Here is a 25,874-nt window from a genome sequence, read left to right as displayed (position 1 = left end):
GCCACAATTTCTCAACTTACTGCAACTGAGTTCACTCTGTTAGTGAATAGCGGAGCTCTGACCAGAGTTGATTCTGGAGAGCTGGACGGGGCGACTCACTCAGTTTTCCTCTGAAACTCAACGGGCATCCAAAGGATCTCCGAATGAACCCCAAACCTCCGTGGGCTGCCGTCTCATCATGCTAGTCCTCCGCTGAAGCCACGGGATGTCGCCACCATATACCAGAGCTTTTCATTGCATTATACAACAGTCCCGGACGATCTGATCACCATACCTGGGAGCTCTCAGGGTTTTTTGCCCCAATCTCAGCGTGAAGGGGCAGATTCTCAGGGTCACCGAGTCTGACCCCTTCCTGTTCTACCCCCGCTGTGATCATATATGAGGTCATACATTGAGCCATTAGGGTAACACGTCTGGGGAGTCACGACATGGAATCTTCACAGTGGGGGCTATTAAAGGGTTAATATTTCACGCATCTCAGGGTCCGCTCCTTTAGGGGTCACCCTACCTCTCTAGCGCACTTTGTAAAAGTTGTACATGTGAATGACGTCATCTTAAGACGTTGAGGCATTTCGGGCTCCCATTTCTCCCAGTTGGCTCCAGTTAAGGGATTTTTTTTTGGAAGGGGGGCAGCAGTCCCTCCCTCCCTCGCTCTGCTCCTCTCCCTGCCTCCATCAAAGGGATCCTTCCAATCCCTCCTTCCTCCAGATCTGAGTGCAGGAGTGTCCCCTAAGGTCCGCTCTCCAGCACTGAGGATGGGGTCTCCGCGCACGATGCTGCTTTTAGCGCTGTTACCCCTGTTCCTGCACAGAGGTAAGTCCTGGGGCAGATAGCAATTTGTGCTGGGTTGGGATTGGGGCAAATTCATTGTTTGCCTCTGTATCCGCCCCGGGGTTGGGGTCAGTATCGGTTGGGGGGTAACTGGCAGCCTGATATATTGTATGTGATTCTTATCCGCGGACTCCTCACTCTTGGTGGGTATTTTTTGCCCCCCGACCCTCAGACAGGACCTTGTGGAATTTTTATGAATCCAGTGTTTTTGGATAAATTGTGATTATTGATAGATGCTGTAAGATGTTATGAGCCTCCTCCGCCAGCACTGACCTTGGGCTGGAGAACAGAGCAAATAATGGCTACGGCTCAGGGGTAGTGGGCAGGGGGTCAGGAGGATGGGTGCCAGGGCTCAGGGGTAGTGGGCAGGGGGTCAGGAGGATGGGTGCTATTGGGTCTCGGGTTAGTGAGAAGGAAAGGCAGGGGGATAAGAGCTAGGGGCCAATAGACAGGGGGGTAAGAGCTGTGGGTCAGGGGGTGATGGACAGGAGAGGCAGGGGGATACAAGCTAGGGGTCGGGGGGTAATAGACAGGGTGGTAGGTGGTAAGACCTAGGGGAAACAGAGAGGAAGGGAAAGAAGAGCTAGGGGGCATGGGAAGTAGTGGGATAGGTGGCAGGGGTCAGGGCTAATAGGGAGGAGGGTCAGGGGGTAAGAGTGAGGGTTCAGGGGGTAAGAGCGTGGGGTAAGGGGGTAAGAGGTAGGGGTCAGGGGGTAAGAGTGAGGGGTCAGGGAGTGATAGATGAAGTGATAGATGCTGGGGTCAGGGGGGTAGTGGACAAACGAGGCAGGGGAATAAGGGTTAGGGCTTAGTGGAGCTGGGAACGGGGGCAGGGGGGCAGCTAACTAACCATTTTAATTAACTCTGGTTCTTTCCTCGTTATCACCGGTTAAACACAATTAACACCTTTTTTTGCCATCATTCGTACGTTTTGCTGGTTAAATGAAAGTCCTGTCTTTACATTAAAAAGCCTCTCCCTAAAAGGTCGCTCTGCTCTGCACGCTTCTGGTTCTCAAGGGGTTAAATATGAACAGATTGTACGGAACCTTAACCTTCTGACATCCAGCCACTCACATAACCCTCAGCTGAAATGTGTAGCCCAGAACTATTTGTTAAGCTATGGTTCTAAATTATATACATTGTGCAGTATGGATGGCGATAAATATATTTATTATTATTATTATTATTATTTTATTATATATTTATTATTATAAATTTATTATTATTATTACTTTATTATTATATATTTATTATTACTTTATTATATATTAATTATTATTATATTATATATTTATTATTATTACTTTATTATATATTTATTATTATTATTTTATTATACATTTTTTATTATTATTATTATATTTAATTTACATAGCATCAAGACCCGAGATATTAGGGAAACATGGCTCGGCTCAGAAGCTTACACTCTAGATGAATAAATCAGTTTACGCGAGGAAATATGCTGGAAGAATTCTCTAAATTAGAATATAATGCATATTTTGTAAAAATCCGTTTTTAGAGCATAGAATCCCGAACTTCTTTAATTACAGAAAAAAACTTTGTCTCAGGCAGTTTTTTATAGTTACAATTACCCCCGCGGGCCAAGTGTATCCGGTGCCGGCCTGATATATAAAAGGGTTAATCTTTGATAACCTTGGGTTGGACTTATAGAGCAATTCTGGGGGGAAATATCTGAGTTTGGAGTAGTCGTCATGGAAACCACTGGAATGTTGGAGTTGGTTGCGCCACATCCTGCTGTTTGTAGGACATGCGGGGGCCATCACCGGCCCTTCCACCCCCAGCCCGGTCTCTAGAAAAATGTTTGCTTTGTGTATCTGGAGGGGTCCGGCCGTCTGTTTACCCCATGCCGCCACATCAAAGGGCAACTAAAAGCCTGTAAACCCCCAGCGGTGCACTGGCGCACAGACACCATTATCTCCGCCATTGTTACACTCATCCCTTGTTATCCCAACATCAAAAGACTCCTTCCCTCATCTTCAAAGCCATTTAAACATAGAAGACTGATTATTACCCCCCCCCCCACACCCCCGCCGGGGCAGTAAATATTTCTCACTGCGACAGCTTCCAAACCCTATAGGTTACACTCTATCCACTAAACAAACCCATATAATGGTTTCTATGGGATAAAATAAGCCATATATACGTCTCAGAACCCCCCCCCTTATGTGTATACGATGGAAGCAGCCGTCTTAACTTCCTGTTCTTAGGATATGCAGGATTATTCCTCCCCATCAAGTTATCGTTCCCCTGTTAGGTTGCTGATTGTTGCTTATTGGCTCAGGCAGGCTTTGTATGGGTGGAGAGGGAGAAGGGAGAGAACTTCAGATAATGCTGGCTCTGCCACGGGCTGCCACCGGTCTGAGTTCTCATGCGGTAGAATAACAGGACCGGGTTAATAATCTGTCTGTTCCAAAGTGGGAACGATTTACTAAAATGCGAGAGACAGGGCTCGAGTAGCCTCTAACGAGCTTTGTAACGACCTACGAGTAAATGCTGCCTCTGCATGTTTAAATCCCCTCACTGGATTACCCTGCACCACTTCTGCTGGGAGGCTGTTCCACTTATCTACCACCCTCTCCAAAAGTGAAAACACTCGTCCTCGTGGTCTTACATACACTCTTCTTACAAAGCCTATTGTTAAATCTTATGGAAAATGTCATTTTTTCCCTATAACCCCTTTGGGTTTGATAATTGCATTTTGCCGAATACTTGGTTTATCTTCCCCGATTCCGGAGTTATATTTTTGTTATTCAGGAATGTGGCCGTTCCGCAGATAATTGCGTTTAATTGGTGGCGTATTTTCTATGAGTTCACTCGAGATGGATTTATATAAACTTCGAATCCGACACGCGATGCTTTTTAAAGCTGATGAATGAGGTGTCGGGAGGTCTTTCTTGCCAAGTCACCCGTCCGGCCGGCCCAGCAGCTGCCGCCCCGTTTAACCGACGCGTTTTTACGGCAACTTTTCTGGAAAAAGGTTTTTTCTTGCGTTTGAAGATGAAATTTGTCAAAAGAAAAATATTCCACTAAACTTTGAGACGGCAGGAAAGTCTTGGCCGGGGATGGAAAACGGAACCCAAATAACGCAAGACGTCTTCCTTTTGAGATACAATGTATCCCATCTACAGAGCGGGGGGGCTCCACGTAACGGGGGGGGCAAATATCTAGGGACACGGGGGGGGGGCTGTAGAAACGCTCGGCTGCATCCCTCGCCCCCCATGTAGTGGGAAATGGCTGTCATTGGTCGATTCAGTGACTGCCTGTGGGTGCCGTGTGTACTCGGCACGTGGGCCGGATCAGGGGCCACCATCCAATATCTTGGAGCCCAGTAATAATCTGCCCAGTTTCCCACCCCCTCCTCCCTCCACTGCCCAGCCTATGATCTCAATGGAGCCGCCACAGTCCAAAAGCCTATCAGCACCTACTTCTGTGCGGGACAGTTGGTAGGTATGTACATCTATGACCTCTTTCCCTTGCAGTTTTGAAAACTCATTCATATATCTCGTACTACAAACTTTTCTTTTGGCTCCTACTATCCAGTCGCCTAATTGGCCGCTGGTTGGAATAGTTAGCCAATCGGATCAGTCCCACGCCAACGTCTGCGCCACTCAGTAGTGGTAACTTCAAAGAGCGGAGCGGTCAAGACGATTCGGTTCAGGAAGTTAAAGGGGTTATCTATGGGGGCCACTTTTGGTCATATGGCCTCATATCCCATTAAATGGTTGGAGGGGGCAATTAATTACCATCATTACCTGGTCCAAATCTACAGTAAATTATTGAATTTATTGCAATAAAAATACTGCACTGAGTCTTCGCATAAGAAATTTTCTCCATTGAAGGGGCAGATTCCTAGGATGATGGGCAGATTACTAGGGTGATGGGGCAGATTCCTGGGGTGATGGGCCAGATTCCTAGGATGATGGGGCAGATTCCTAGAATAATGGGGCAGATTACTAGGGTGATGGGGCAGATTCCTACGGTGAAGGAGGAGATTACTTGGATGATGGGGCAGATTCCTAGGGTGATGGGGCAGATTCCTGGGATAATGAGGCAGATTCCTAGGATAATGGGGCAGATTACTAGGGTGATGGGGAAGATTCCTACGGTGAAGGAGCAGATTACTAGGATGATGGGGCAGATTCCTAGGATGATGGCACAGATTACTAGGGTGATGGGGCAGATTCCTAGAGTGATGGGGCAGATTACTATCATATCCTCCATGACACCCGGACCCCCAGTTGGAATCTCTCTGAATACCCCGATGAAAGTTTTGACGTTTCCACCACCCCTGACTACTCTCGTGGGTTTCTAGATGTTTGTAGCCCGTCAGGCTCTTGGCAGGCATTGTTCCAGATCGTCCAAGCGTTTCATTACAGGCTTTTAAAACTGTTGTTTTTGCTTCAGTGGCATCCGTCTGAAACCGCGGGAGTCGCGTCCAAGTCTCCGAAAACATGCCAAGTCTAGTAAAAAAAAACTGTGAAAACAACTAAATCTTAAAGATTTACACACTCGGAAAATTCCACTCCAGAGTTTCGAGATCTTCTAGATACAATGGCCTAGGTAGAGGAATATCAGTAACATTAACACTCACGTTAACTTGGGTTTCACTTTTGAGCCCTGGGTTTATTTACGTGGTATGATGTATAGCCTTGGGTGGGAGATAAGTGGAACAGCTTCTCGGCAGAGGTGGTAGAGGGTAATACAGTGAGGGGATTAAACATGCATGGGATAGGCATACGGCTCCTGAATCTAAGATGAGACCAACGACTGATTAAGGTTTGAGTCTTTACAGCAGGAGAAATGGGCGACTAGACGGGGGCCGGATGGGGCCGATCTGCCGGCGGGTTCTCGGTTTCTATGTTAAAGTAACCAGTTGTAGTTTTTGCCCCTTAATATAATACTCCTCGTCATACTGCCTGTGGGAAATCAGAGAAAGACCCCTCTTGAAGATGCTACCCCTTCTTATAAGCCATCTATGGAGCTGCTTCAAGGCTGGGCTGTTCACCTCAGAGGGAACACTAAGAATCATGCATTCCGCGTCCATTGTAAATGGGATAAACTGAATATTTCTCAGGGCTGTGAGCTGCGCATGTTCTGTGAGTTAATTTTTTTTTAAAAAAAGGATATTTTGGAGTACTAATGACACATTGTGATGATTTTTATTTTCAGTTTCTGCCCAGGTCACGGTGGATTCCTGCTGCACCGGCGGATACGAGTGGGCGACCCAGAAAAGGGAGTGCGGCAGCCTGCCCGTCATCTCAGATGACAAGGAATGTCGGTGAGTGGGAACCGGCTGCCGGGCTAAAAATAACGTTCCCTCTGAGGTGCACAGCCCAGGACTGAAACAGTTAAAGGAGAACATCTCATAAAAAAACCCAAAACATGGGATGGATTAAATGTCAAATTAACCCTTTCACACACGGTGACACACTGAGCCACATACATCATCTGTGTTTAATGGGCTATTAGAGAAGGTGTGATTTTGCACCTATACAGAGTTTACCTATACATTTAATGCCCGTCACAGCAGGCTTTGGGGGGGGGCAGTGGTTGGGACTCTGCGCCCAGAATCTCCTAAACAATCTCCTTGTTGTGTTTATGTTGCCAAAACATTAGGGTTATTGTTTCAAAACAAACAGAAGATCTGGTAACAATGTGACAATTTGTAACTTTTTAACAAAATATGTCCCGTCAACAAACGGAGCCGATTGGTCTCGCTGGGAACGCTCAGGAGTCGTAAGAAAGGAAGCTTTTGTTGGAAATTTTTGTTCTTTTTGTTGATTTTGCTGGTTAAAAAAAATCATTAGATAATGAAAAAAAAAAACCAATTAGATAAATGTGTATGATGAATATCATCCATCAGGGACCCGTCTGGCAGTGTGATCCATGCTGCACATAATGAGGAGTAACAGAAGACTGTTTCATACCTCCCAAGTGTCTATCTTTAGTTTGTCCAGTCCCTTTTTGGTATCCAAAGCCTCATGCCCTTCTCTTCTCCCCTGTTGCCCCTCTCTCCCCCCCTGATGCCCATCTTTTCTAGGAGGTCAGAATGTTTGCTGGGTATGAGGGGATCGCAGGGTTCTACAGCCCTAAAAGCCCCGATAATGTGTATAGAAACAGCAGGAAACGGCTTTATAAATCAAACGGGGTAAATAAACCCCATTATTCTTCTTCTAAATGCCCCACCCAGTTACACAAATAACTCCGCCCTACCACACCTGTAACCACACCCCCTAAAAATGACCCCACTTTGACTATTTGACATGTTGAGTTGGGGTGCCTTTAACATAACCAGGTTATCCAGGAACATTTTGTTGTTCAGGAGGGAATGCCCCAAAACCCTTTATACCCCAAAACCCTTTATACCCCAAAACCCTTTATACCCCAAAACCCTTTATACATTCCAATTATACACATGATCGGCGGCTTTTAAGGGAGTCAGCAGCACTGAAGTGGTTAAACCTTGGCAGATCCATGCAAACCTCCTGAGTCTCCCTGGAGGAGCAGATGTCTTCATTATGTGAACATATTGTCTGGTTTGAATTAACTGAAAGATAAAAGCATCATTGTTTTGCCCGTGGGCCCCTCCTTTACTAAAAATGTTATTACCTGATACCCCTTAACCCCCGAGAGGTTTGAACTTGGTACGGATTGTGGAACAGGACCATTCTATAAATCCCCAAAATCTGTTTTTTATGGCCATTTTTTGTCTGTTAATAAAAACAACATGTTTCGGCGCTAAATGAACCAGCCGCCTTTTATTGAAGGGAGTTAGAGGTCTCTATAGAGAGGATCATTAAAACTTTAAAGCTCCGAGGAGATCAAAGAAGACTTGAGGGAAAAGCCATTAGGCAGAGGAGCTTCTTAACCAAAAACATATAGTCTCCTCTGCCCTTTCCATCTGAACTCAGGGTTTTTTGGGGATAGAACTTCCAGATATCGTCAGCCTCTTCAGCTTCAAATTTTAGAGAAGTCCCATAAAAAAAGACAGCACTGTATACAGTAATATTACCCCCCCCAGCGCTGTGTACAGTAATAACACCCCCAGCACTATATGCAATAATGTCAGTTGGTGACAAAAACCCTGGTTTTATCTCATTTTGCCCCAATAAACTCCCTTTACCTGCAGACCCGGAGCCGCCGTCACTGTCAGTCATGTGATATTTTGGGTGACTTTCCCGGCTCAAACACCACACTGAGCTGATGCTTTATGGCGATGCTAATGAAGTCCCTTCCTCCATAGACTTTCATTAGTCAGAGAGTCCGACTGGGTGATTAAGACTGAGCCATTCTAATGTTTCCCACAGGCAGTATGATAAGGAGTCGGGGGGTTTAGTAGATCAGGGGTCAGATAACAGAGCGAGAATCATACAAACGGCTGATATGCAGCTGGCTGAAAACATTATATTATGGGGCAAAAACTACAACTGGGGTAAAAAAGAAACATAATTTAATCTGATACGAGGAATAAGAGAAAAAGAAACAACAATACGAAGTGCTATATGTGGAGTAGCTGTCAGACACTTCCCTCCAGTTACCAAGGCGACTACTCCACATTTAGAACTCCAGCCCAGAATTGCTCAGGGATATCCTTGATAAATATGCCTCAAGAAACTATTTTTCAGAAGACCTCCTCTTCGTACCTAATGAACCAATAAGGGTATCGCTATCGATGTCACAAAAGTCTCCGCCTCCAGTAGTGTCCTTAACCACACCCACTGAAACAAAGCAGCCCCGTCCGTGGCTATTTCTATAAAAATGCCCTCTTTATGTTAACCCTTGTCTGCCTGTCCTCAGAATAACCCAAGAGCAGTGCTGTATTAACCAGTTGGAGGAGATCCATTGTACCACCGGAATAACCACCGCGAACGAACAGGAGTCCTGCGACATCGACGAACGCGAACACAACTCGAGCTGCGAGGCCCAGTTCATAAAAGTGAGATTCTCAGTAAAATGCTTAAATCAGATAATTTCTAGATCAATATCCATGTATTTTATAATGTGTTATTTATTTATTTTTTTTGCTAGGGTTTAATTGATGTTTGCATTGTTATTTGGATGGTAGATCAGTGGAACAGCCTCCCAGCAGAAGTGGTAGAGGCTAATACAGTGTGTTAATGAGGTTTTCTTTTGTCCCCACAGAGATGCTGTAGCTGCTGTCTGCTGGGAAGGACCGCGCAGTCCAAGGGGCAGAGCTGTGAGCAGAGTATATTCCTGGGGTATCAGTGCGGTCTCGTGTTCAGGGCCTGCTGTGTCAAAGGTCAAGAGGGTCCGGAAGTCCCCAACAATGGAGTCAGGGATGAAGGTACAGACTTTATCCCCCAAACATCCGCATTTGGCTATCTAATGTAACAAAGTTCAACATATTTGAATTTTTTTTATTACATATTAATCTAAAAAAGTGCGCGGAAGCCGACATCTTGCTGCCCCATCGCGGGGTTAAATCGCCCGTCGCCCTGAGATATCTGTGATAATAGCGTTACGGAGGGACATGCGCGGCTGGAAACAATCTCTAGTGCTAGAGGCTCATGCGCCATCCGCTAAAACAACACGGGGAGAGAACAGGAAGTGGCTTACAACTTCCTGCTCGGGCTGACCAATGGGATTCCGGTGCAGTCTGCACTGAGGGATTATGGGAAACAGAGGAAAATTTTAATAAAATTAATTGTTTTTAATAATAACTGGTTTTTAAGGTTCCAATAAGATCCAAAATGACAAAAAATTTTTTTTTTAGCCATGTAGCAGAGGCCTAAAATGTTTTAAATACCAATATGGCAGTATTTTTGTTCTATAACAGAAAAACATAATTTCTGTTTCCATTTTTTATTAATGTTAAATTACGTTAATTTGGTTTAACCAATCCTGTTTCTTTTATCCTCAGCGAGAGGGCCGTCTATAGCCCACGCGGATACTGAAGATCCGTATCTGAATGATCGCTGCAGAGGTGAGAGCATGCGCAATGATAATAATAAATCATATTATTAACTTTTTCTGCTACTTAAGCAACAACTGGAGCTTATTTTGGGAATTAATTGGATACCAATAGGAACAATTTTACTTAAATTGCTTAAAAAGTAATTTGAATTACTTTTTTTCCTAATCATTTTGGTTTATGCCTGTATGTAAAATGCGCCCTCTGCTGGGAGAATGAATACCTGCAGCTAGAAAACACGACAAGCTGTTTGGACAAAACAAAAACAGAAAACATACTAATAAAAAGATAATTTGTGGATACAATAAACAGATGTGAACAAATTATCCATTTACGTTATGTATAGATCAAGTTCCCAGGTCAAGCAAACACACGAACATTCAAAAGTTGTGATAAAGGGCCATTGGGACACAGGAGTGATGGGAGTGATAAAAGGCCATTGGGACACAGGAGTGATGGGAGTGATAAAGGGCCATTGGGACACAGGAGTGATGGGAGTGATAGAGGGCCATTGGGACACAGGAGTGATGGGAGTGATAAAGGGCCATTGGAACACAGGAGTGATGGGAGTGATAAAGGGCCATTGGGACACAGGAGTGATGGAAGTGATAGAGGGCCATTGGGACACAGGAGTGATGGGAGTGATAAAGGGCCATTGGAACACAGGAGTGATGGGAGTGATAAATGGCCATTGGGACACAAGAGTGATGGGAGTGATAATGGGCCATTGGGACACAGGAGTGATGGGAGTGATAGAGGGCCATTGGGACACATGAGTGATGGGAGTGATAAAGGGCCATTGGGACACAGGAGTGATGGGAGTGATAGAGGGCCATTGGGACACAGGAGTGATGGAAGTGATAAAAGGTCATTGGGACACAGGAGTGATGGGAGTGATAAAGGGCCATTGGGACACAGGAGTGATGGGAGTGATAGAGGGCCATTGGGACACAGGAGTGATGGGAGTGATAAAGGGCCATTGGAACACAGGAGTGATGGGAGTGATAAAGGGCCATTGGGACACAGGAGTGACGGAAGTGATAGAGGGCCATTGGAACACAGGAGTGATGGGAGTGATAAATGGCCATTGGGACACAAGAGTGATGGGAGTGATAAAGGGCCATTGGGACACAGGAGTGATGGGAGTGATATAGGGCCATTGGGACACAGGAGTGATGGGAGTGATATAGGGCCATTGGGACACAGGAGTGATGGGAGTGATAGAGGGCCATTGGGACACAGGAGTGATGGGAGTGATAAAGGGCCATTGGGACACAGGAGTGATGGGAGTGATAGAGGGCCATTGGAACACAGGAGTGATGGGAGTGATAAAGGGCCATTGGGACAGAGGAGTGATGGAAGTGATAAAGGGCCATTGGAACACAGGAGTGATGGGAGTGATAAAGGGCCATTGGGACACAGGAGTGATGGAAGTGATAGAGGGCCATTGGGACACAGGAGTGATGGGAGTGATAAAGGGCCATTGGAACACAGGAGTGATGGGAGTGATAAATGGCCATTGGGACACAAGAGTGATGGGAGTGATAATGGGCCATTGGGACACAGGAGTGATGGGAGTGATAGAGGGCCATTGGGACACAGGAGTGATGGGAGTGATAAAGGGCCATTGGGACACAGGAGTGATGGGAGTGATAGAGGGCCATTGGGACACAGGAGTGATGGAAGTGATAAAAGGCCATTGGGACACAGGAGTGATGGGAGTGATAAAGAGCCATTGGGACACAGGAGTGATGGGAGTGATAGAGGGCCATTGGGACACAGGAGTGATGGGAGTGATAAAGGGCCATTGGAACACAGGAGTGATGGGAGTGATAAAGGGCCATTGGGACACAGGAGTGATGGAAGTGATAGAGTGCCATTGGGACACAGGAGTGATGGGAGTGATAAAGGGCCATTGGAACACAGGAGTGATGGGAGTGATAAATGGCCATTGGGACACAAGAGTGATGGGAGTGATAAAGGGCCATTGGGACACAGGAGTGATGGGAGTGATATAGGGCCATTGGGACACAGGAGTGATGGGAGTGATAGAGGGCCATTGGGACACAGGAGTGATGGGAGTGATAAAGGGCCATTGGGACACAGGAGTGATGGGAGTGATAGAGGGCCATTGGAACACAGGAGTGATGGGAGTGATAAAGGGCCATTGGGACAGAGGAGTGATGGAAGTGATAAAGGGCCATTGGGACACAGGAGTGATGGGAGTGATAAAGGGCCATTGGGACACAGGAGTGATGGGAGTGATAGAGGGCCATTGGGACACAGGAGTGATGGGAGTGATAGAGGGCCATTGGGACACAGGAGTGATGGGAGTGATAAAGGGCCATTGGAACACAGGAGTGATGGGAGTGATAAAGGGCCATTGGAGCACAGGAGTGATGGGAGTGATAAAGGGCCATTGGAGCACAGGAGTGATGGGAGTGATAAAGGGCCATTGGGACACAGGAGTGATGGGAGTGATAAAGGGCCATTGGAACACAGGAGTGATGGGAGTGATAAAGGGCCATTGGGACACAGGAGTGATGGGAGTGATAAAGAGCCATTGGGACACAGGAGTGATGGGAGTGATAAAGGGCCATTGGAACACAGGAGTGATGGGAAATAATCATTTACAGCATTAACCCCGTCTGTGCTGGATTTCTGATCCATTTTTTTATGTGATGTTAGTGGATAAAATATGCTTTTCTTCCTAAAACAAGGACATTTCTAAGTGACCCCAAACTTTTGGGTTATATAGTATTGGTGGTCTCTGATACATCATAGACACTGCAGCGAAAAGGGGGAGGGGGGTTCAGACAGGAGACCTCTGATGGGTCAGACTTATTTTTGTGTACCCCTCTTCTATTCTCAGGTGGGGGACCGTGCACTCAGCAGTGCAGAGACACGGGGGCCAGCGTGGTCTGCTCCTGCTACAGTGGCTACCAACTTCAGCCCGACGGCGTCTCCTGCGAAGGTAATAAGAACTCCCGTCACATATCGAGGTCGCTTTGGCTACTTCCTCGTAGATTGAATAAACGCCTCTTTTGTATTTTCTTTTGTCTAGATATCAATGAATGTATAACGGGGTCTCACACCTGTAAAGTGGGCCAGGTATGTATCAACCTGGTGGGCTCCTTCCGGTGTCAGAGGGAGATTAACTGCGGTACGGGATACGAACTCACAGAGGACAACAGCTGCAAAGGTAGGTCACGTCCGTCCTTACAAATGTTGTTTACAGATTAAAATAAACTATGTGCAGGGTGTGCATGATTATTCCTCCCCATTCAGTTATCTCTCCCCTATTGTTAAGTTACTGATTGGTTCAGGCAGCCTTTGTAAGGATAGGGGAGAAGGGAGAGAACTTATTAGACAATGCTGGCTTTTGACCAATAGTGAATAAATAAATGGATAAGTAATAAAATAAATAGATTTAGTTACTCTGTATTTTTTTAATCTCTGGAATGAATAATCGCATCCCTGAAATCGACTTCAAACTATTTGTCTCCTGATACAATGTCACAATATAAAATGTATAATATATATATGAATACAGTCTATGACAATAAATGACTAGAATTGTTAATTATTACAGAATATATTTTTCCTGTACCCTTTGATTATCAGATATTGACGAATGTGCTTCCAACACTCACAATTGCCTCCCCAACTTCGTCTGTCAGAACACCGCGGGATCATTCCGATGTCGCCCCAAACTTCAGTGCTCTGCCGGATACATCCAGGATGCGGGGGGCAATTGCATGGGTAAGGTCCGGCGCGCCCCCCTTTGGACAAGTGCGGAATTACACCGAGTGCTACGAAGTTGCGTGGCTTTGTGTGTCCTTGCACCACTGGTTGTGCGACGTTGCGCCTGGAGTCGCCTGGGCTTTAGTGCGGAAGGTCTCATGAAGCTCCGGTTTTATTTTAGATATCAACGAGTGCTTGAGCCTCAACGCTCCGTGTCCTCATGGCCAGACCTGCATTAACACGGAAGGGTCCTACACATGTCAGCGACACGTGGTCAACTGCGGAAGGGGTTACCACCTCAGCGCTGATGGCACCCGGTGTGAAGGTGGGTAATAGCTCAAGAGGCTTCTCTCGAGTGATGAGACAATGAAACGTTGGGTGGCTTGGTGCGCGTGTGTGGTTTCTCCACAGCCTCAGGGTATCAGGGGCAAAGTCTCCTGGGTCTCAGTCTTGGGATGAATGAGCAAACTCTTTATTGCCCTATCCACGTTGCCCCTTCCATGACCTCCAGTCTTTTTTGCACACAGACGTGAACGAGTGTGGAAGCTCTCAGAACCCCTGTGGCGAGGGACACACATGTTTGAACGTGGCCGGCTCTTACCGTTGCGAATGCCGGACAGGATATCAGTTTGACGCGTTGACCAGAACCTGTGCCGGTAAGAAGCCTCATCTTCTGTCTGATGGGGAGGTTCGGCCATGAAGCCTCTCCAGAATTCTGCTTAGGACCAAACATCTTTCATTGCAACCCATCTGGAGATAGAAGCCGCGTCTACTTAACGGTTGACAGACAGGTGCCGTCCACAGAGTCCTGTTCAGCCTCTTTAATTTCTTCTCAGCATTGTCCATCTTCTGTCTTCAGTTTGTATTAACGATACGAGTAAGCGCTAAGAATGCGAAGCTCAGTTGTCGGTCGTCCTTCCTGATGTCTGCTCCTTTCCGTTCCAGACATAAACGAGTGCCGGGGGTATACGGGACGTATCTGCGCCCACAAGTGCGAGAACACCGCCGGCTCCTTTTACTGCAGTTGCACCACCGGGTTCAGATTAGCTCTGGACGGAAGATCTTGTGAAGGTGAGGAGTTGGCTTGCGTGGTGTCCAGATGGACAATACGAGGGCGGGGGGGGCATTGGGTGGCAGATCTCGGACCGGACCCAACGCATCTCTATCTTGTCTTTAGATGTGGATGAATGCGGCAGCAATCCGTGCAGCCAGGAGTGCGCCAACGTGTACGGCTCGTACCAATGCTTCTGCCGGCGCGGCTACCAGCTCAGCGATGTGGATGGAATCACATGCGAAGGTAAATACAGAATACATACTGTAGACATCAGAGTGAGTCTTGACTTAAGAGCTTGCAATCCGTGTAGTTTTAATTGAGCCAAAATATACTAATCAAGAGAACTTGCAAAAATTGAAGGCTTAAAAATACAGAATAAAATAGTCAATCTTTAAGTCTCTAGAGCAAGAAATGGCGTGCCTTTTCTTGATATTTACTTTTGAGTTCTAGATTGTCACCCACTGAACTGTACAGTTCCGAAAGTAGATCTTTGGGATCCGTCACCAACATACTTGGATCTTATTGTGAAAGAGGTCTTCGTGATTGGACGCTGTCATTGTACATTGTATCTGTTTTGTATCCGTTTACAGACATCGACGAATGTGCCCTGCCGACTGGGGGCCATATCTGTTCTTATCGCTGTAACAATGTCCCCGGCAGCTTCCGGTGTTCCTGCCCCGTCACCGGGTACACACTGGCACCCAACGGACGCAACTGTCAAGGTATTAAAACCTTTCCCATCGCATTTCCATCCCAAGGTATCGAGGTTCATAGAACCGTCGTACAAAACCAAGAAGATTTACAGAGGCAGAGAAATGTCCAATGTAACACAAAGGAACGTGAGATATTGCGATAATTGTCTCATCTTATCACTGTCTTCAGCGAGGTGACCCCAGAATACGTGTTTTTGGGGGTGGCTTGACTCGATTTCAGTGCAGGGCCCTCCTTACATTTTGCTTCTGTCCAGATTGTTATGTGATGCGCTACTTGTTATGCCCTGTTTACCCATTGTACTGCGCTGCGGAGTACGATGGCGCTATATAAACTAATATATGTGGTTAGCGCTGACTATCCCGGATAAATGCTGCCACCTAGTGGAGCCTCAACGTAATAACACAATTCCTTCTCATCAAGGTTATTCTGATGCTGTACAAACCCAACTCAATGCATAACTTGTAGCTAACTACAATTCTCATGATGCTGGGGGAATTATAGGCATACTTCTTTTTTTATAACATGCTGACTTAGCCTTATGGGAGTGATTTCACACCTGTTGTAGATCTACCTGCGCTCAGGAAATTGCTCTGCCTGGACTGCCGTACCGTATAGGCTACTTTTTCAGTTTCTAAGGTTCAATAATTTGCTCAATGTCATCTTGCCATATTGTTATATCGGATTAGTTGCGTAACAAATGAAATGTATTCACAGATGTCGACGAGTGTGTAACCGGGACACACAACTGCTCCGGGACGGAAACGTGCTTCAACATCCAGGGAGGCTTCCGGTGCCTTGCCTTCGAATGTCCCAAAAATTACCGCAAATCCGGCGACAAGTAAGTAAAACACTCTTACACAGTGGAGAAAGACGCCACTATGAGATTAAGTTCCAAAAACTTTAGCCTTTAGAATGCCCGTTTAATAGATGTAGGATTGTTGCAGGCGGCTGGGATTCTGGAAACGCGGCAAAAAGCTAATAATGTGTCTCTGAAAAGAGTCCAGGAGGTACATTCAAGGAGGGGAAATGAACTAGAGAGATTTCTTTCCCTGTAAGGGCTGTAAAGCTCCGGAATCCACTAGCTATGTGGTCCGCGGGGGCTTCTCGGAATAAATTGGATTGGGTTTTGGCAAGAAAGGGTGTTAAGAGATACCAAGAGTAACTAGGGATGTACTAGCAATGTAACAATGTAGGATTGTCCTCCTACGTCACCGGGCACGGCTTCCGTGTATACGTGTAATAACAAAACAAGGATTCCTGCACTGAATCTTTACTGGATACGTTATGTGTTGCTGTGGGACTGTTTTTCTTTCCGTAGAGATATAGTATGTTTGAACGTTCTTGACTTCAATGGAAGGTCATTTATCTGCAACCCTTGAAGCATGGTGTATCCTGATCAGTGGGGATTATGGGCTAGTTGGAGGGCTCCTCGGATCTCCCCTGACTGGCCCAGGGAGCTGTATTGGTTGTCAGGCCTCCATTGCACCCGCCAAATGGCCACCTTGCCCCGCTCTGAAAGTAGCTTCTGACCTTGGTCCAATCCCCTACCACCAGTAGGTATCTTCCCACATCCTGACTTAGACACCAGAAACGTTTGGGATATATATGGACCTACATTATATTATATTATATAAATACATACATAGATATATATATGTGGGTAGACTCTTCCCGTTGGCGCAGGGGTTCGTCACTCATACCCATTATAGTTATAGAGATAGTTTCAGGTCTAGGTTTTCAATGAGACATACATGGCATACCTTGCAACATTAAACATGGCCAGAGGGGCACTTGAGTTTTAGGCGGTGCGGTGAGAGACGTGGCCGGGATAGGGATTTAACCAGACTTTCTTATGTGACTATATCTGAAAAATCAGGGGAAAGAAAAGGGACACATGTGCCTAAAAAGGAACTGATTCAGATTAAACAGGGATGCAAGGGAGTTATATAACAAAAAAGGGTTAAATATTAACATGCACAGTTCTATCATGCCTTACCCATAAATGTTGCCTAATAATAATATTATTAATATTTTTCTGTACAGCAGGTAGCAGAATGTTTCAATATATAAAGCATATTCCATTATGTGGTGGTTTTTGTGCCACTTTCACTCCTGACAACTTCCTGTCCATCTGGGGGCGTGGCTGGTATTTCCAACATGGCTACGCCCTCAAAAGCCAATTTTTGATTGATAGTTAAAATCCCTCAAGTTATTACAACTTATTTCACCCCAAAAAAAAGAAATATAGTTGTTTCAGAATCTGTAGGGCTGACTTTTACAACATTAAAAAATCCATCCTCCAAACCTAAAAACAAATATCCTGGATAATACCTAATGATTTGTTCTTACATGTAAAATATATTTTAACTTCAAAGCCCTGCATTAATTTGATCAACCCGGCTGCACAGAAAGCTGTCAGTAATTAATCTTCTTCTAGTTTTGCTTAAATATCTTTCTTTCACTGCTCTGCTGGCAATGAAACGGTTAATTGGATTCCTTCCATGGTGTCAAATACATTCATATACAAGTACAAGTAATATTAACACTAGAGTCAGAGGCTTGGATGTAAGAAAGTTTGACTTTACCGAGAGGGTGGTAGATAAGTGGACAGCCTCCCAGCAGAAGTGGTAGAGGGTAATACAGTGAAGGGATTAAACATGCGTGGGATAGACGTACGGCTCCTGAATCTAAGACGAGACCAACGACTGATTAAGGGTTGAGTCTTTACAGCAGGAGAAACGGGCGACTAGATGGGGGCCGGATGGGGCCGATGTGCCGGCAGGTTAAAAGCATTATGTGATACACATATATATATTGAATATACTGTGTGTGTGTGTATATATATATATATACACCTGTATCCTGTTTGTTTAGCCCATCTGATTCAGTTCAGGCATTTATATATATAAAAAGTCGTATGTACACATACATCACACAATTTATTGCTTGCATGTTGACCATTAGGGCTATCAGTATCGCTTTGCCTGTGCCTTTAAATGCATCTGATCGACACCTGTGCTTAAAGTTAATACTTGAACACAGGTTTCATGGACACCCCTAGTGTTGTCAGATGTCCAGAGGCATGTATTCTGTGCATCCAGTATATCTCTCCCCCGACCCCATTAAGTTGGCAGCCAAGCCCTTGCGTTCTGCAGCTGTCTCCCCCGCTTGCTTGCTCCGTGTGCATTAACCCTTTTTCTTGTCTTTGTCTTCTCACTTTTCTTGCAGTCGTTGCGACCGCTTGCCCTGTAGTGACAATGAGTGCCAGAGCCAGCCCCTGAGAGTTACCTATCACCACCTCTCTTTCCCCACCAACGTCCAAGCCCCCGCCGACATATTCCGCATGGGCCCGTCCCATGCCCTCCCCGGCGATGACATTCAACTGTCCATCACCAGCGGGAATGAGAAGGGCTATTTCGCCACGAAAAAGGTCAACTCTCACAGCGGTCTCGTGGCTGTAGAACGACCAATCGCAGAAGCGCAGGACATCCTCCTTACTATCCAGATGAATCTCATTCGCCACGGGACTCTCAACACTTTCGTAGCCAAACTACACGTCTTTATCACGGCCGAGCTTTAATCCAACCACGGGCTCCGGGGCGGGTCTTCGTTAATGTTCTGTTCGACTTTTCTAGTTTCAATAAAGTTTACGTTGTTGCACGTGCCTCCGGCTGGGTTGGCGGGAATGGCAGCTTCCTGTTTCGTAATAACGTGTTTCCAATTACCGGGGCAGCAGAAAAGGTCACGTGTTCTCCACGCGATGTATCTCCTCGAAGTCGTGCCACGGCTTGTGCGATGGGGGTGGGGTGGGGGTGAAATTCAACCTTTATTAATACGCAACAAAACAGTTTCATACAACGCATGATTTCCGACTACCAACATCCAAAACAGTCGGCGACCAAAAAGCGTGCTCTCCGTCGGAAGCGGAAATTGGTGCCCAAAACAATTTAAAAAAATAGGATTTCTATAATTTGTAATAACTTGGTAAAGTTCAATAAATATTATTAAATTTAACAGCCTAATTGTTGGTTCTCAGGTGGAAGCTCTCATGGAGGACTCTGAGCTGTTGAATAAGGTCTAAGGGAAGACAATAGAGGCGACGCCAGAGCCAAAGGATGCCGGAGAGGGTGGGAAATTCGGGGGTTACGTATCAAAACTGATTCCAGGGCCGGACTGGCAATGACCAGGCGGTACTGCTACTTTAAGGCCAGCAGCCACCTGGTGACCTACGGGAAGCCGACGAGTGGCTACGCACAGCTACACCTCAGGAGTGCGTCGGTGGCACTGTTGGCATTTGCCCCGTGTGCCAGACGGCTGGTCCAGGCCTGAGTGATTCTGATGCAGTTTCGAAAAGTGGTCTTATTGCTATAGCAACCAATGGAAAGTTCCTGCTGATTTGGGTCGTTCCATTGGTAGGGTGACCAGGACACTTTCATACATTGTACCAGAATCACTATTTATACGTAACACTTAATCCAGGTTCAGACTCCTTGAGCTCAGTGGTATATTCTGGCCTAGACAGACTACACCTATGCCCAACGAAAAGTTTCTGGGGCATGGCAGCCCCTTTTGTTGCATAGATAAGGGCAGATCCAAAGTTCCTCAAATAGCGCCCTCAGGTAAGGGTGTGATGCACTGAGTATGTTTTAGTGTAAGTATGTGTATGTGTGTTAGTGTGTGCGCTAGTGTGTTACTGGGGTGGCCAAGTAGCTTTGGGGCCACTCAACTGCCAGTAGCCCCCCAAAAAAGTATTTGTGTATTAAAAAATGCATAAATAATGGATATCTTGGAGGTTTCAGTGGGTTAACAAATGCCATCCTACACCTTGTACTCGGGTCTTCCTCTGACCTAAATATAAAAAGACGACAAGACCAAGAGGGCACGGGGTGATGTGAGATAACGCTACCTAATGAAAGGGTAGTAGATGCCTGGAATGGCCTTCCAGAAGATGTAGCACAGCCAAACACAGTAAAGAAATCCAAGAAAAGCCTGGGATGCCCACAACAAACTCTATAAAAAAATGAATTACTTAAGAGGCTTGGAGGGCCGGTTGGGTTGCCATATTTGTTTCAATACATTTGGTGGCAGGAAGGTAATGCAAAGTGGTAAAAGCGGATCATTGTCTGGGTTGCTACGGCGATTGTTCCAGTGAATTCTTCGATATTAATTTCAGTGATGGGCATATGGTGTTGTCACGATAAAATTAAATACACATTAAGTGCATCGAGGTAAGAATTGGTCATTATTATGGATAAAAAGTGTGTTTCTGCTGATTGGACCATCCTGCTGATCGCCATGGCGATAGGACTCTTTACACATTGCACTAGAATGTGTTATAAAGCGATTGAGGGGTTACGTACCAAAGAGCAGTTCTGTTAAAGACTAGTAAAACTGATGCAGTTGCCATAGCAACCAAGGTGCTCGGCTTTTAATGAAAGTTATCCAGCAAACGCCTCTTGGCTTCTGTTTCAGTTACGAAAGATCGGACACGGTCCGCTGTATAAAGTCCTGTCTGTCCAACGACATCAGCTGCATCATGGATCCCGTCCACACCATTTCCAACACGGTCATCTCTCTGCCCACGTTCCGGGACTTCAGCCGCCCAGAAGGTAAAAGCATCTCGCTGATTTATCTATACATTATACAGGGGCCGGGGCGCTGATTTAGCTATACATTATACAGGGGGCCGGTCACTGATTAATCTATACATGTTAGATAAAATCAGTTTAATAAATGTAAAGTAAAACAGCAATTAGCTAAATAATGTAAAAGTACCCTTAAAGATTCAGGACGCACGGTCACCAACACTCACATTTCTCATTTCTGGGACACCCAAGAACAAGTGACAAAATGTTCTCAGGATTGTCCTGGCGAACACAGGACTGCTGGTAGCTATGATAGTGATGTGATCAGATCACAGTATAGGACGCTCATTGCGGATGTATCTAAACTTGATTTCATGCTGCATTTTCCTTTCGTTACCTTTGTCTCTTCTTGGATTTCCCGCAGAGATTATTTTCCTGCGCGCTCTGACCCCTTCGTACCCAAACAGCCCCCAACCAGACATTATCTTCCACATCACAGACGGCAACCTGAGGGATTCCTTCGACATCCAGAAGCGTTACATGGACGGGATAATAGTTGGTGAGTTCGCGCTTGGGGTCTTTTGTACGTGTAATTGTGCACAGGGGGGGCATTTAACATTAACCCAAACTTTTCACACATATATTTCCTAACCAACGGGCTAACACAGTGTATAGGTGAAAAGTCACCTCAGCAGGGACCGGGGCAGGGTGTATATCGTCAGGCTGGCTGTAGGCGGCAGTATTGAGCTGCTCTGAAGTCTGAATCAGTGAACTAGTGACTCAGAACTGCTCTGAACGATTATTTGAGTCAGTGAACTGGTGACTCAGAGCTGCTCTGAACGGTTCTTGGAGTCAGTGAACTGGTGACTCAGAGCTGCTCTGAACGGTTCTTGGAGCCAGTGAACTGGTGACTCAGAGCTGCTCTGAACGGTTCTTGGAGTCAGTGAACTGGTGACTCAGAGCTGCTCTGAACGGTTCTTGGAGTCAGTGAGCCGATCAGTGCTGCTCTGAGGATTATTTGAGTCAGTGAACTGGTGACTCAGAGCCGCTCTGAACGGTTCTTTGAGTCAGTGAACCTTTATTGTTACGCCCCTGAAGTCAAACCAATATGGAATCAATACCGTCTCTCCCGGAACCTGGATCTGAGTCCCAGAATATTTTTTTAGCGGACAATTATTTTTTTAACCTCTGGAACTGATTCAAGGATTTCTAAATTAGCCCTTTAAATATTTGATATTATTACAAAATTAAAATAAAATTTTAAATTTTTGCCAACTCTAATCCATCTGTTCTTGTAGCGAAGACTGCGGCTCCCTCCAGACAGTTTGAGGACGGAAGCAGATAATTCAGATACGTTCATTTTCTGAGACATTCAGATAACTGGAGATTTAAAAAGGGAAAAATTATATCAGTTCTATGATTTACATAATTAACTGATTGCTGAGATAATTTTCTTTACTGAGAGGGTGGTGGGTAAGTAGAACAGCCTCCCAGCAGAAGGGGTAGAGGCTAATACAGTGAGGGTATTAAACATGCATGGGATAGACATACGGCTCCTGAATCTAAGACGAGTTTTAGAAGGAACATTTTTAAATGTAATTATTTAAATTTAATAATAATAATATGTAAATATGTATTTGTTTAAATTCATGGACTATCGTTTATTCGAACCACTATATCTTAATTTTTTAAACCAAATGGCTGAGGGTTGTGAGGGTTGCACTCCGCCTGGGGGTTACCTATCCATATCGGCTGATAAATAGAATCTGTAGATACTGATCCTTCATTTCATAGGATTATCTTCCTTGATTAGATCTCTTGGGAAAGTAAAGACGCCCGACCTTTGACCCCCGCCATTGTTTAAACTGTATTTACTTAAAATGGCCACACAAGACTCGGGCTGTTTTGACATTAATACTACAAGCTACAATTGACCTCATGATTTCACCGGCAAAAGGTCATGTTTTGGGATACAGACATCAGAGGATATTTTTTTCCCCTTTAAAAAGCAACATTTCTGGCTCTGAGTAACAATGATGGGTGAGGTTTAAAGGGGCAGCATCGCCTAAACGAGAATTTAGACCTTTAAAGAAGACAATAAAATCAGAGGTTAATCTTCATAACTATAAAAAACTGAGTAAATGGTAAAAAAACTATTGTGTTATAACAATTTCAAGATTTTTTACAAGAAAAGAAAGGAATACTACGCAAAAACACAGTCCCGATTTTGCAGCTTCTCACGTGGCCACCTTGCATGGCTCTGAAGCTGAGCGTTGAGAGGCGGCTCTTCGGTAAGTTGGAAGGATGTCCATGACTATGGCCCCACCCATTTCCAGGAGGGACCCACCCCCTTCACCACACCTCCAACAGCGAAGCCCCCATTTAGGCACCTGCAATGTAAGGGGGCTACGTCATCGCCACCTGCTTTTGTAATACACGCAGGATATATATCATTAACGAATTGTAGGAGCCTCGCTCGCTGGATAAGTGGTTAGGGATATAATTCAGGCGACATCTCTTTATTCCGCCCCGCCAAGTACCTCTCTGTGACACCGAATAGCTGCTTCTACATGAATCAAGCCGTGATAGAGATGTTTGGCCGTTGCCACAATCTTTAATTCCTAACACATTAGTGCCGGAAACCAAGGTAAGTATACACCCTCTGAGGTTGGTGCGTCTGCGCATGCCGATCCTAATGACTGGACTGCATCCAAACCTCAGGAAAGTGTTGAACTATTAAATCGGTTGCATTTATTTTCGCACCGATTTTTACCCAATAACCACCAGGGACTGGCAGCATCCAAAATGTCCTCCATTTAAAGGGACAGTTCAAAATAAAATGCTTACCTTAGGGGGAAGCTGCAGCACCAGAGCTGCAGCAGGACAACTTCTACGCGGTCCAACAAAGCAGACAATCGGTGGCAGGAAAGTGTTACTATTGAACTCAATGGGAGCGCTTTCCAAAGTGGGGGTCTGGTTAGACCCATCCCAGAAAGCTCTCCAAGATAGAGCTGGAGCTGACTGGTGGTCAGTATGTGTGTTCGGCCAAAACACATCTCCTGCACAAAGTGGGGGTCGGGCAAAAGAGGTCAACCACAACAATTTAAAGGGACCACTGAGCTATCATATCATTAAAGTGCACATGACGGCCGGAGCGTCCCTTTAAATAATGGTCTTCCATCACTGAAGTTTCCATCCAGATTCTCACCATATATTTGGAAGAATGTTCCAGAAGAACTCTTAGGATCTCGTTCTAAAACTCTATTTTGTGTCCTCCTCCAGGTGTTGTCCGTCAAGTCAAGCCCATCGTAGGTCCATTCCACGCAATCTTGAAACTGGAGATGAATTACGTGATAGGAGGGGTGGTTTCCCATCGAAACATCGTCAACGTCCACATCTTCATCTCGGAATTCTGGTTCTAGGCAGCTTTTTTTTTCGGGCAAGCTCCCGTTAAACCGAGCGTCCGAAACGATTCCTACGAGCCGGTCGGCAAACGGACTCGACTGTATAGGTAGACGGAGAAAGGAGTTCTATGCATACGCTTTACGTAGAAATCATTTAATGAAGCCTGCGTAAAAAATAAGTATTAATCTGAAGCTTCTTTTCCGAAATATGCTACATAACGACACAAATAATAACATTTTTCATTCAATTTCACCAAGATTACAACAAATATGTAAATACATTAAAAATAGCTATTTTAGGAGACAACGGAAAAGTAGTTTTTACATTCGTAGATACACTGTGTGGTTTCGTTAGTTGATAAATTTCTTTTCTTTTCATTTTTAGAGCAATTTTGAAGTTCTAAAATGTTTTCTCATTTGTTTTTCGTGTCACCATTTAAATTATTCAGTAATTATTAGAGGTAGATTTCTAAAATTCCTAAACCCAGATTTTTTTTTTGGAAGGTAACCAGAGGCATTAGAGAAAAACAGCATCCGTTAGCTTAGCGGCCAAACGCGTTTCGCGGTCTTTTCATGAAATGTTTTAGGCTGCGATGCTTTTTTTTTTTTAATAAAAATAAAATATTTGTAATCAGAATATTTAACACTTTATGGTTTCAGAAATGGTAATAAAATATGGATATAAATCGCTGTCTTATTTCTCACTAATTGTAGTCATAGATGTTTTTGCTTTTCCTGCTATGGATGGAATCCGAAGAAGAGACCTCTGAGGCCCTTTTACGTCATTCTTTGGTCCAATAAAAAGTATCACATTCAATTAAAGACATATTTAATATTCAGGGTTTTATTCTTGATAATGGATGTTTATTTCCAGTTAAACAATAAATAGGAATTTTATAAGCATAACTGGGAACTCTCCAGGTTTGCTCGGGGTCTCTGGGTGAAACCTTGCCCACTCCCCACCCACTTTCCGCCTTCTAGCCACCCACTTTCCCCTGTTCCCTCCCACTAGAGGCGTTTTGGGGCTATCCCAGCCCTGTGCGCAGCTAGCCCCACTCCTATACAAAGCCACTCCCCCACAATAGGGTAGCCTAGAATAGGCACCTCTTCACACATGATTATGAGATGTATTAAATACCTAAAGGTTGGTGGAGATGAGGTTAATTGAGCAGGTTTATATGTAAATAGGAAATATTTGCATATAGGGGTAAATATTTAATGCCCTCGTATAAAAGTATCTATATATACATTCATCAGTTAGGTTAATTGATTAGTAAATTGCTATAAAAACACACAGTTTGATACGCGTAGTATGTAGGATTTTATATTGAAGAACAAAAATTACAAATCACTAATAAATCATATAAAAGTACCCAAAAGAACATTTTTGAGCATGAAGCTGTATGACAAAGCTGGAAATAATGCATACAAAGAAAACGATTTTAAAAAAAATAAATAAATTCAGAATTAGTTTCAAATTATTAATTAGTATCAAAATAAATTCTTAAATTGAGTAAGGTTAAGCGGACCAAAAATCTACTTTAAATGGTGAGGTTTAATATTAAATGTATTCCCTAAAACTGTACTAA

The 25,874-nt window shown here is 44.9% G+C and overlaps 1 protein-coding gene across 1 annotated transcript; it reads left to right on the top strand.

The window, feature by feature from the left end:
• The first annotated feature begins 773 nt into the window (after nt 1–773).
• On the top strand, nt 774–24,303 carry LOC149274872 (fibulin-1-like). The gene is made up of 17 exons (XM_089505145.1): nt 774–813; nt 6,022–6,130; nt 8,650–8,788; nt 8,995–9,157; nt 9,734–9,796; nt 12,657–12,758; nt 12,849–12,986; nt 13,409–13,546; nt 13,710–13,853; nt 14,056–14,184; nt 14,474–14,599; nt 14,706–14,825; nt 15,173–15,304; nt 16,011–16,134; nt 20,769–20,905; nt 21,306–21,440; nt 24,164–24,303. Exons 1-17 carry the CDS (start codon nt 774–776, stop codon nt 24,301–24,303), a joined length of 2,079 nt encoding a protein of 692 aa, XP_089361271.1.
• The last annotated feature ends 1,571 nt before the right edge of the window (nt 24,304–25,874 follow it).

This window comes from Sceloporus occidentalis, unplaced genomic scaffold, assembly GCF_023333645.1.
Source record: "Sceloporus occidentalis isolate IW3139 unplaced genomic scaffold, rSceOcc1.0.p SCAF_313, whole genome shotgun sequence".
Classification (NCBI taxonomy): domain Eukaryota; kingdom Metazoa; phylum Chordata; class Lepidosauria; order Squamata; family Phrynosomatidae; genus Sceloporus; species Sceloporus occidentalis.
This window is presented reverse-complemented; position numbering and strand designations above follow the sequence as displayed.

Excerpts from the sequence above, each read along its gene's own strand:
- LOC149274872 (XM_089505145.1), top strand. The coding sequence starts at position 774 with ATGCTGCTTTTAGCGCTGTTACCCCTGTTCCTGCACAGAG. Across the intron at positions 12,987-13,408 it reads AGAGGACAACAGCTGCAAAG|ATATTGACGAATGTGCTTCC; the intron begins GTAGGTCACGTC and ends TTTGATTATCAG. Across the intron at positions 16,135-20,768 it reads TACCGCAAATCCGGCGACAA|TTACGAAAGATCGGACACGG; the intron begins GTAAGTAAAACA and ends CTTCTGTTTCAG.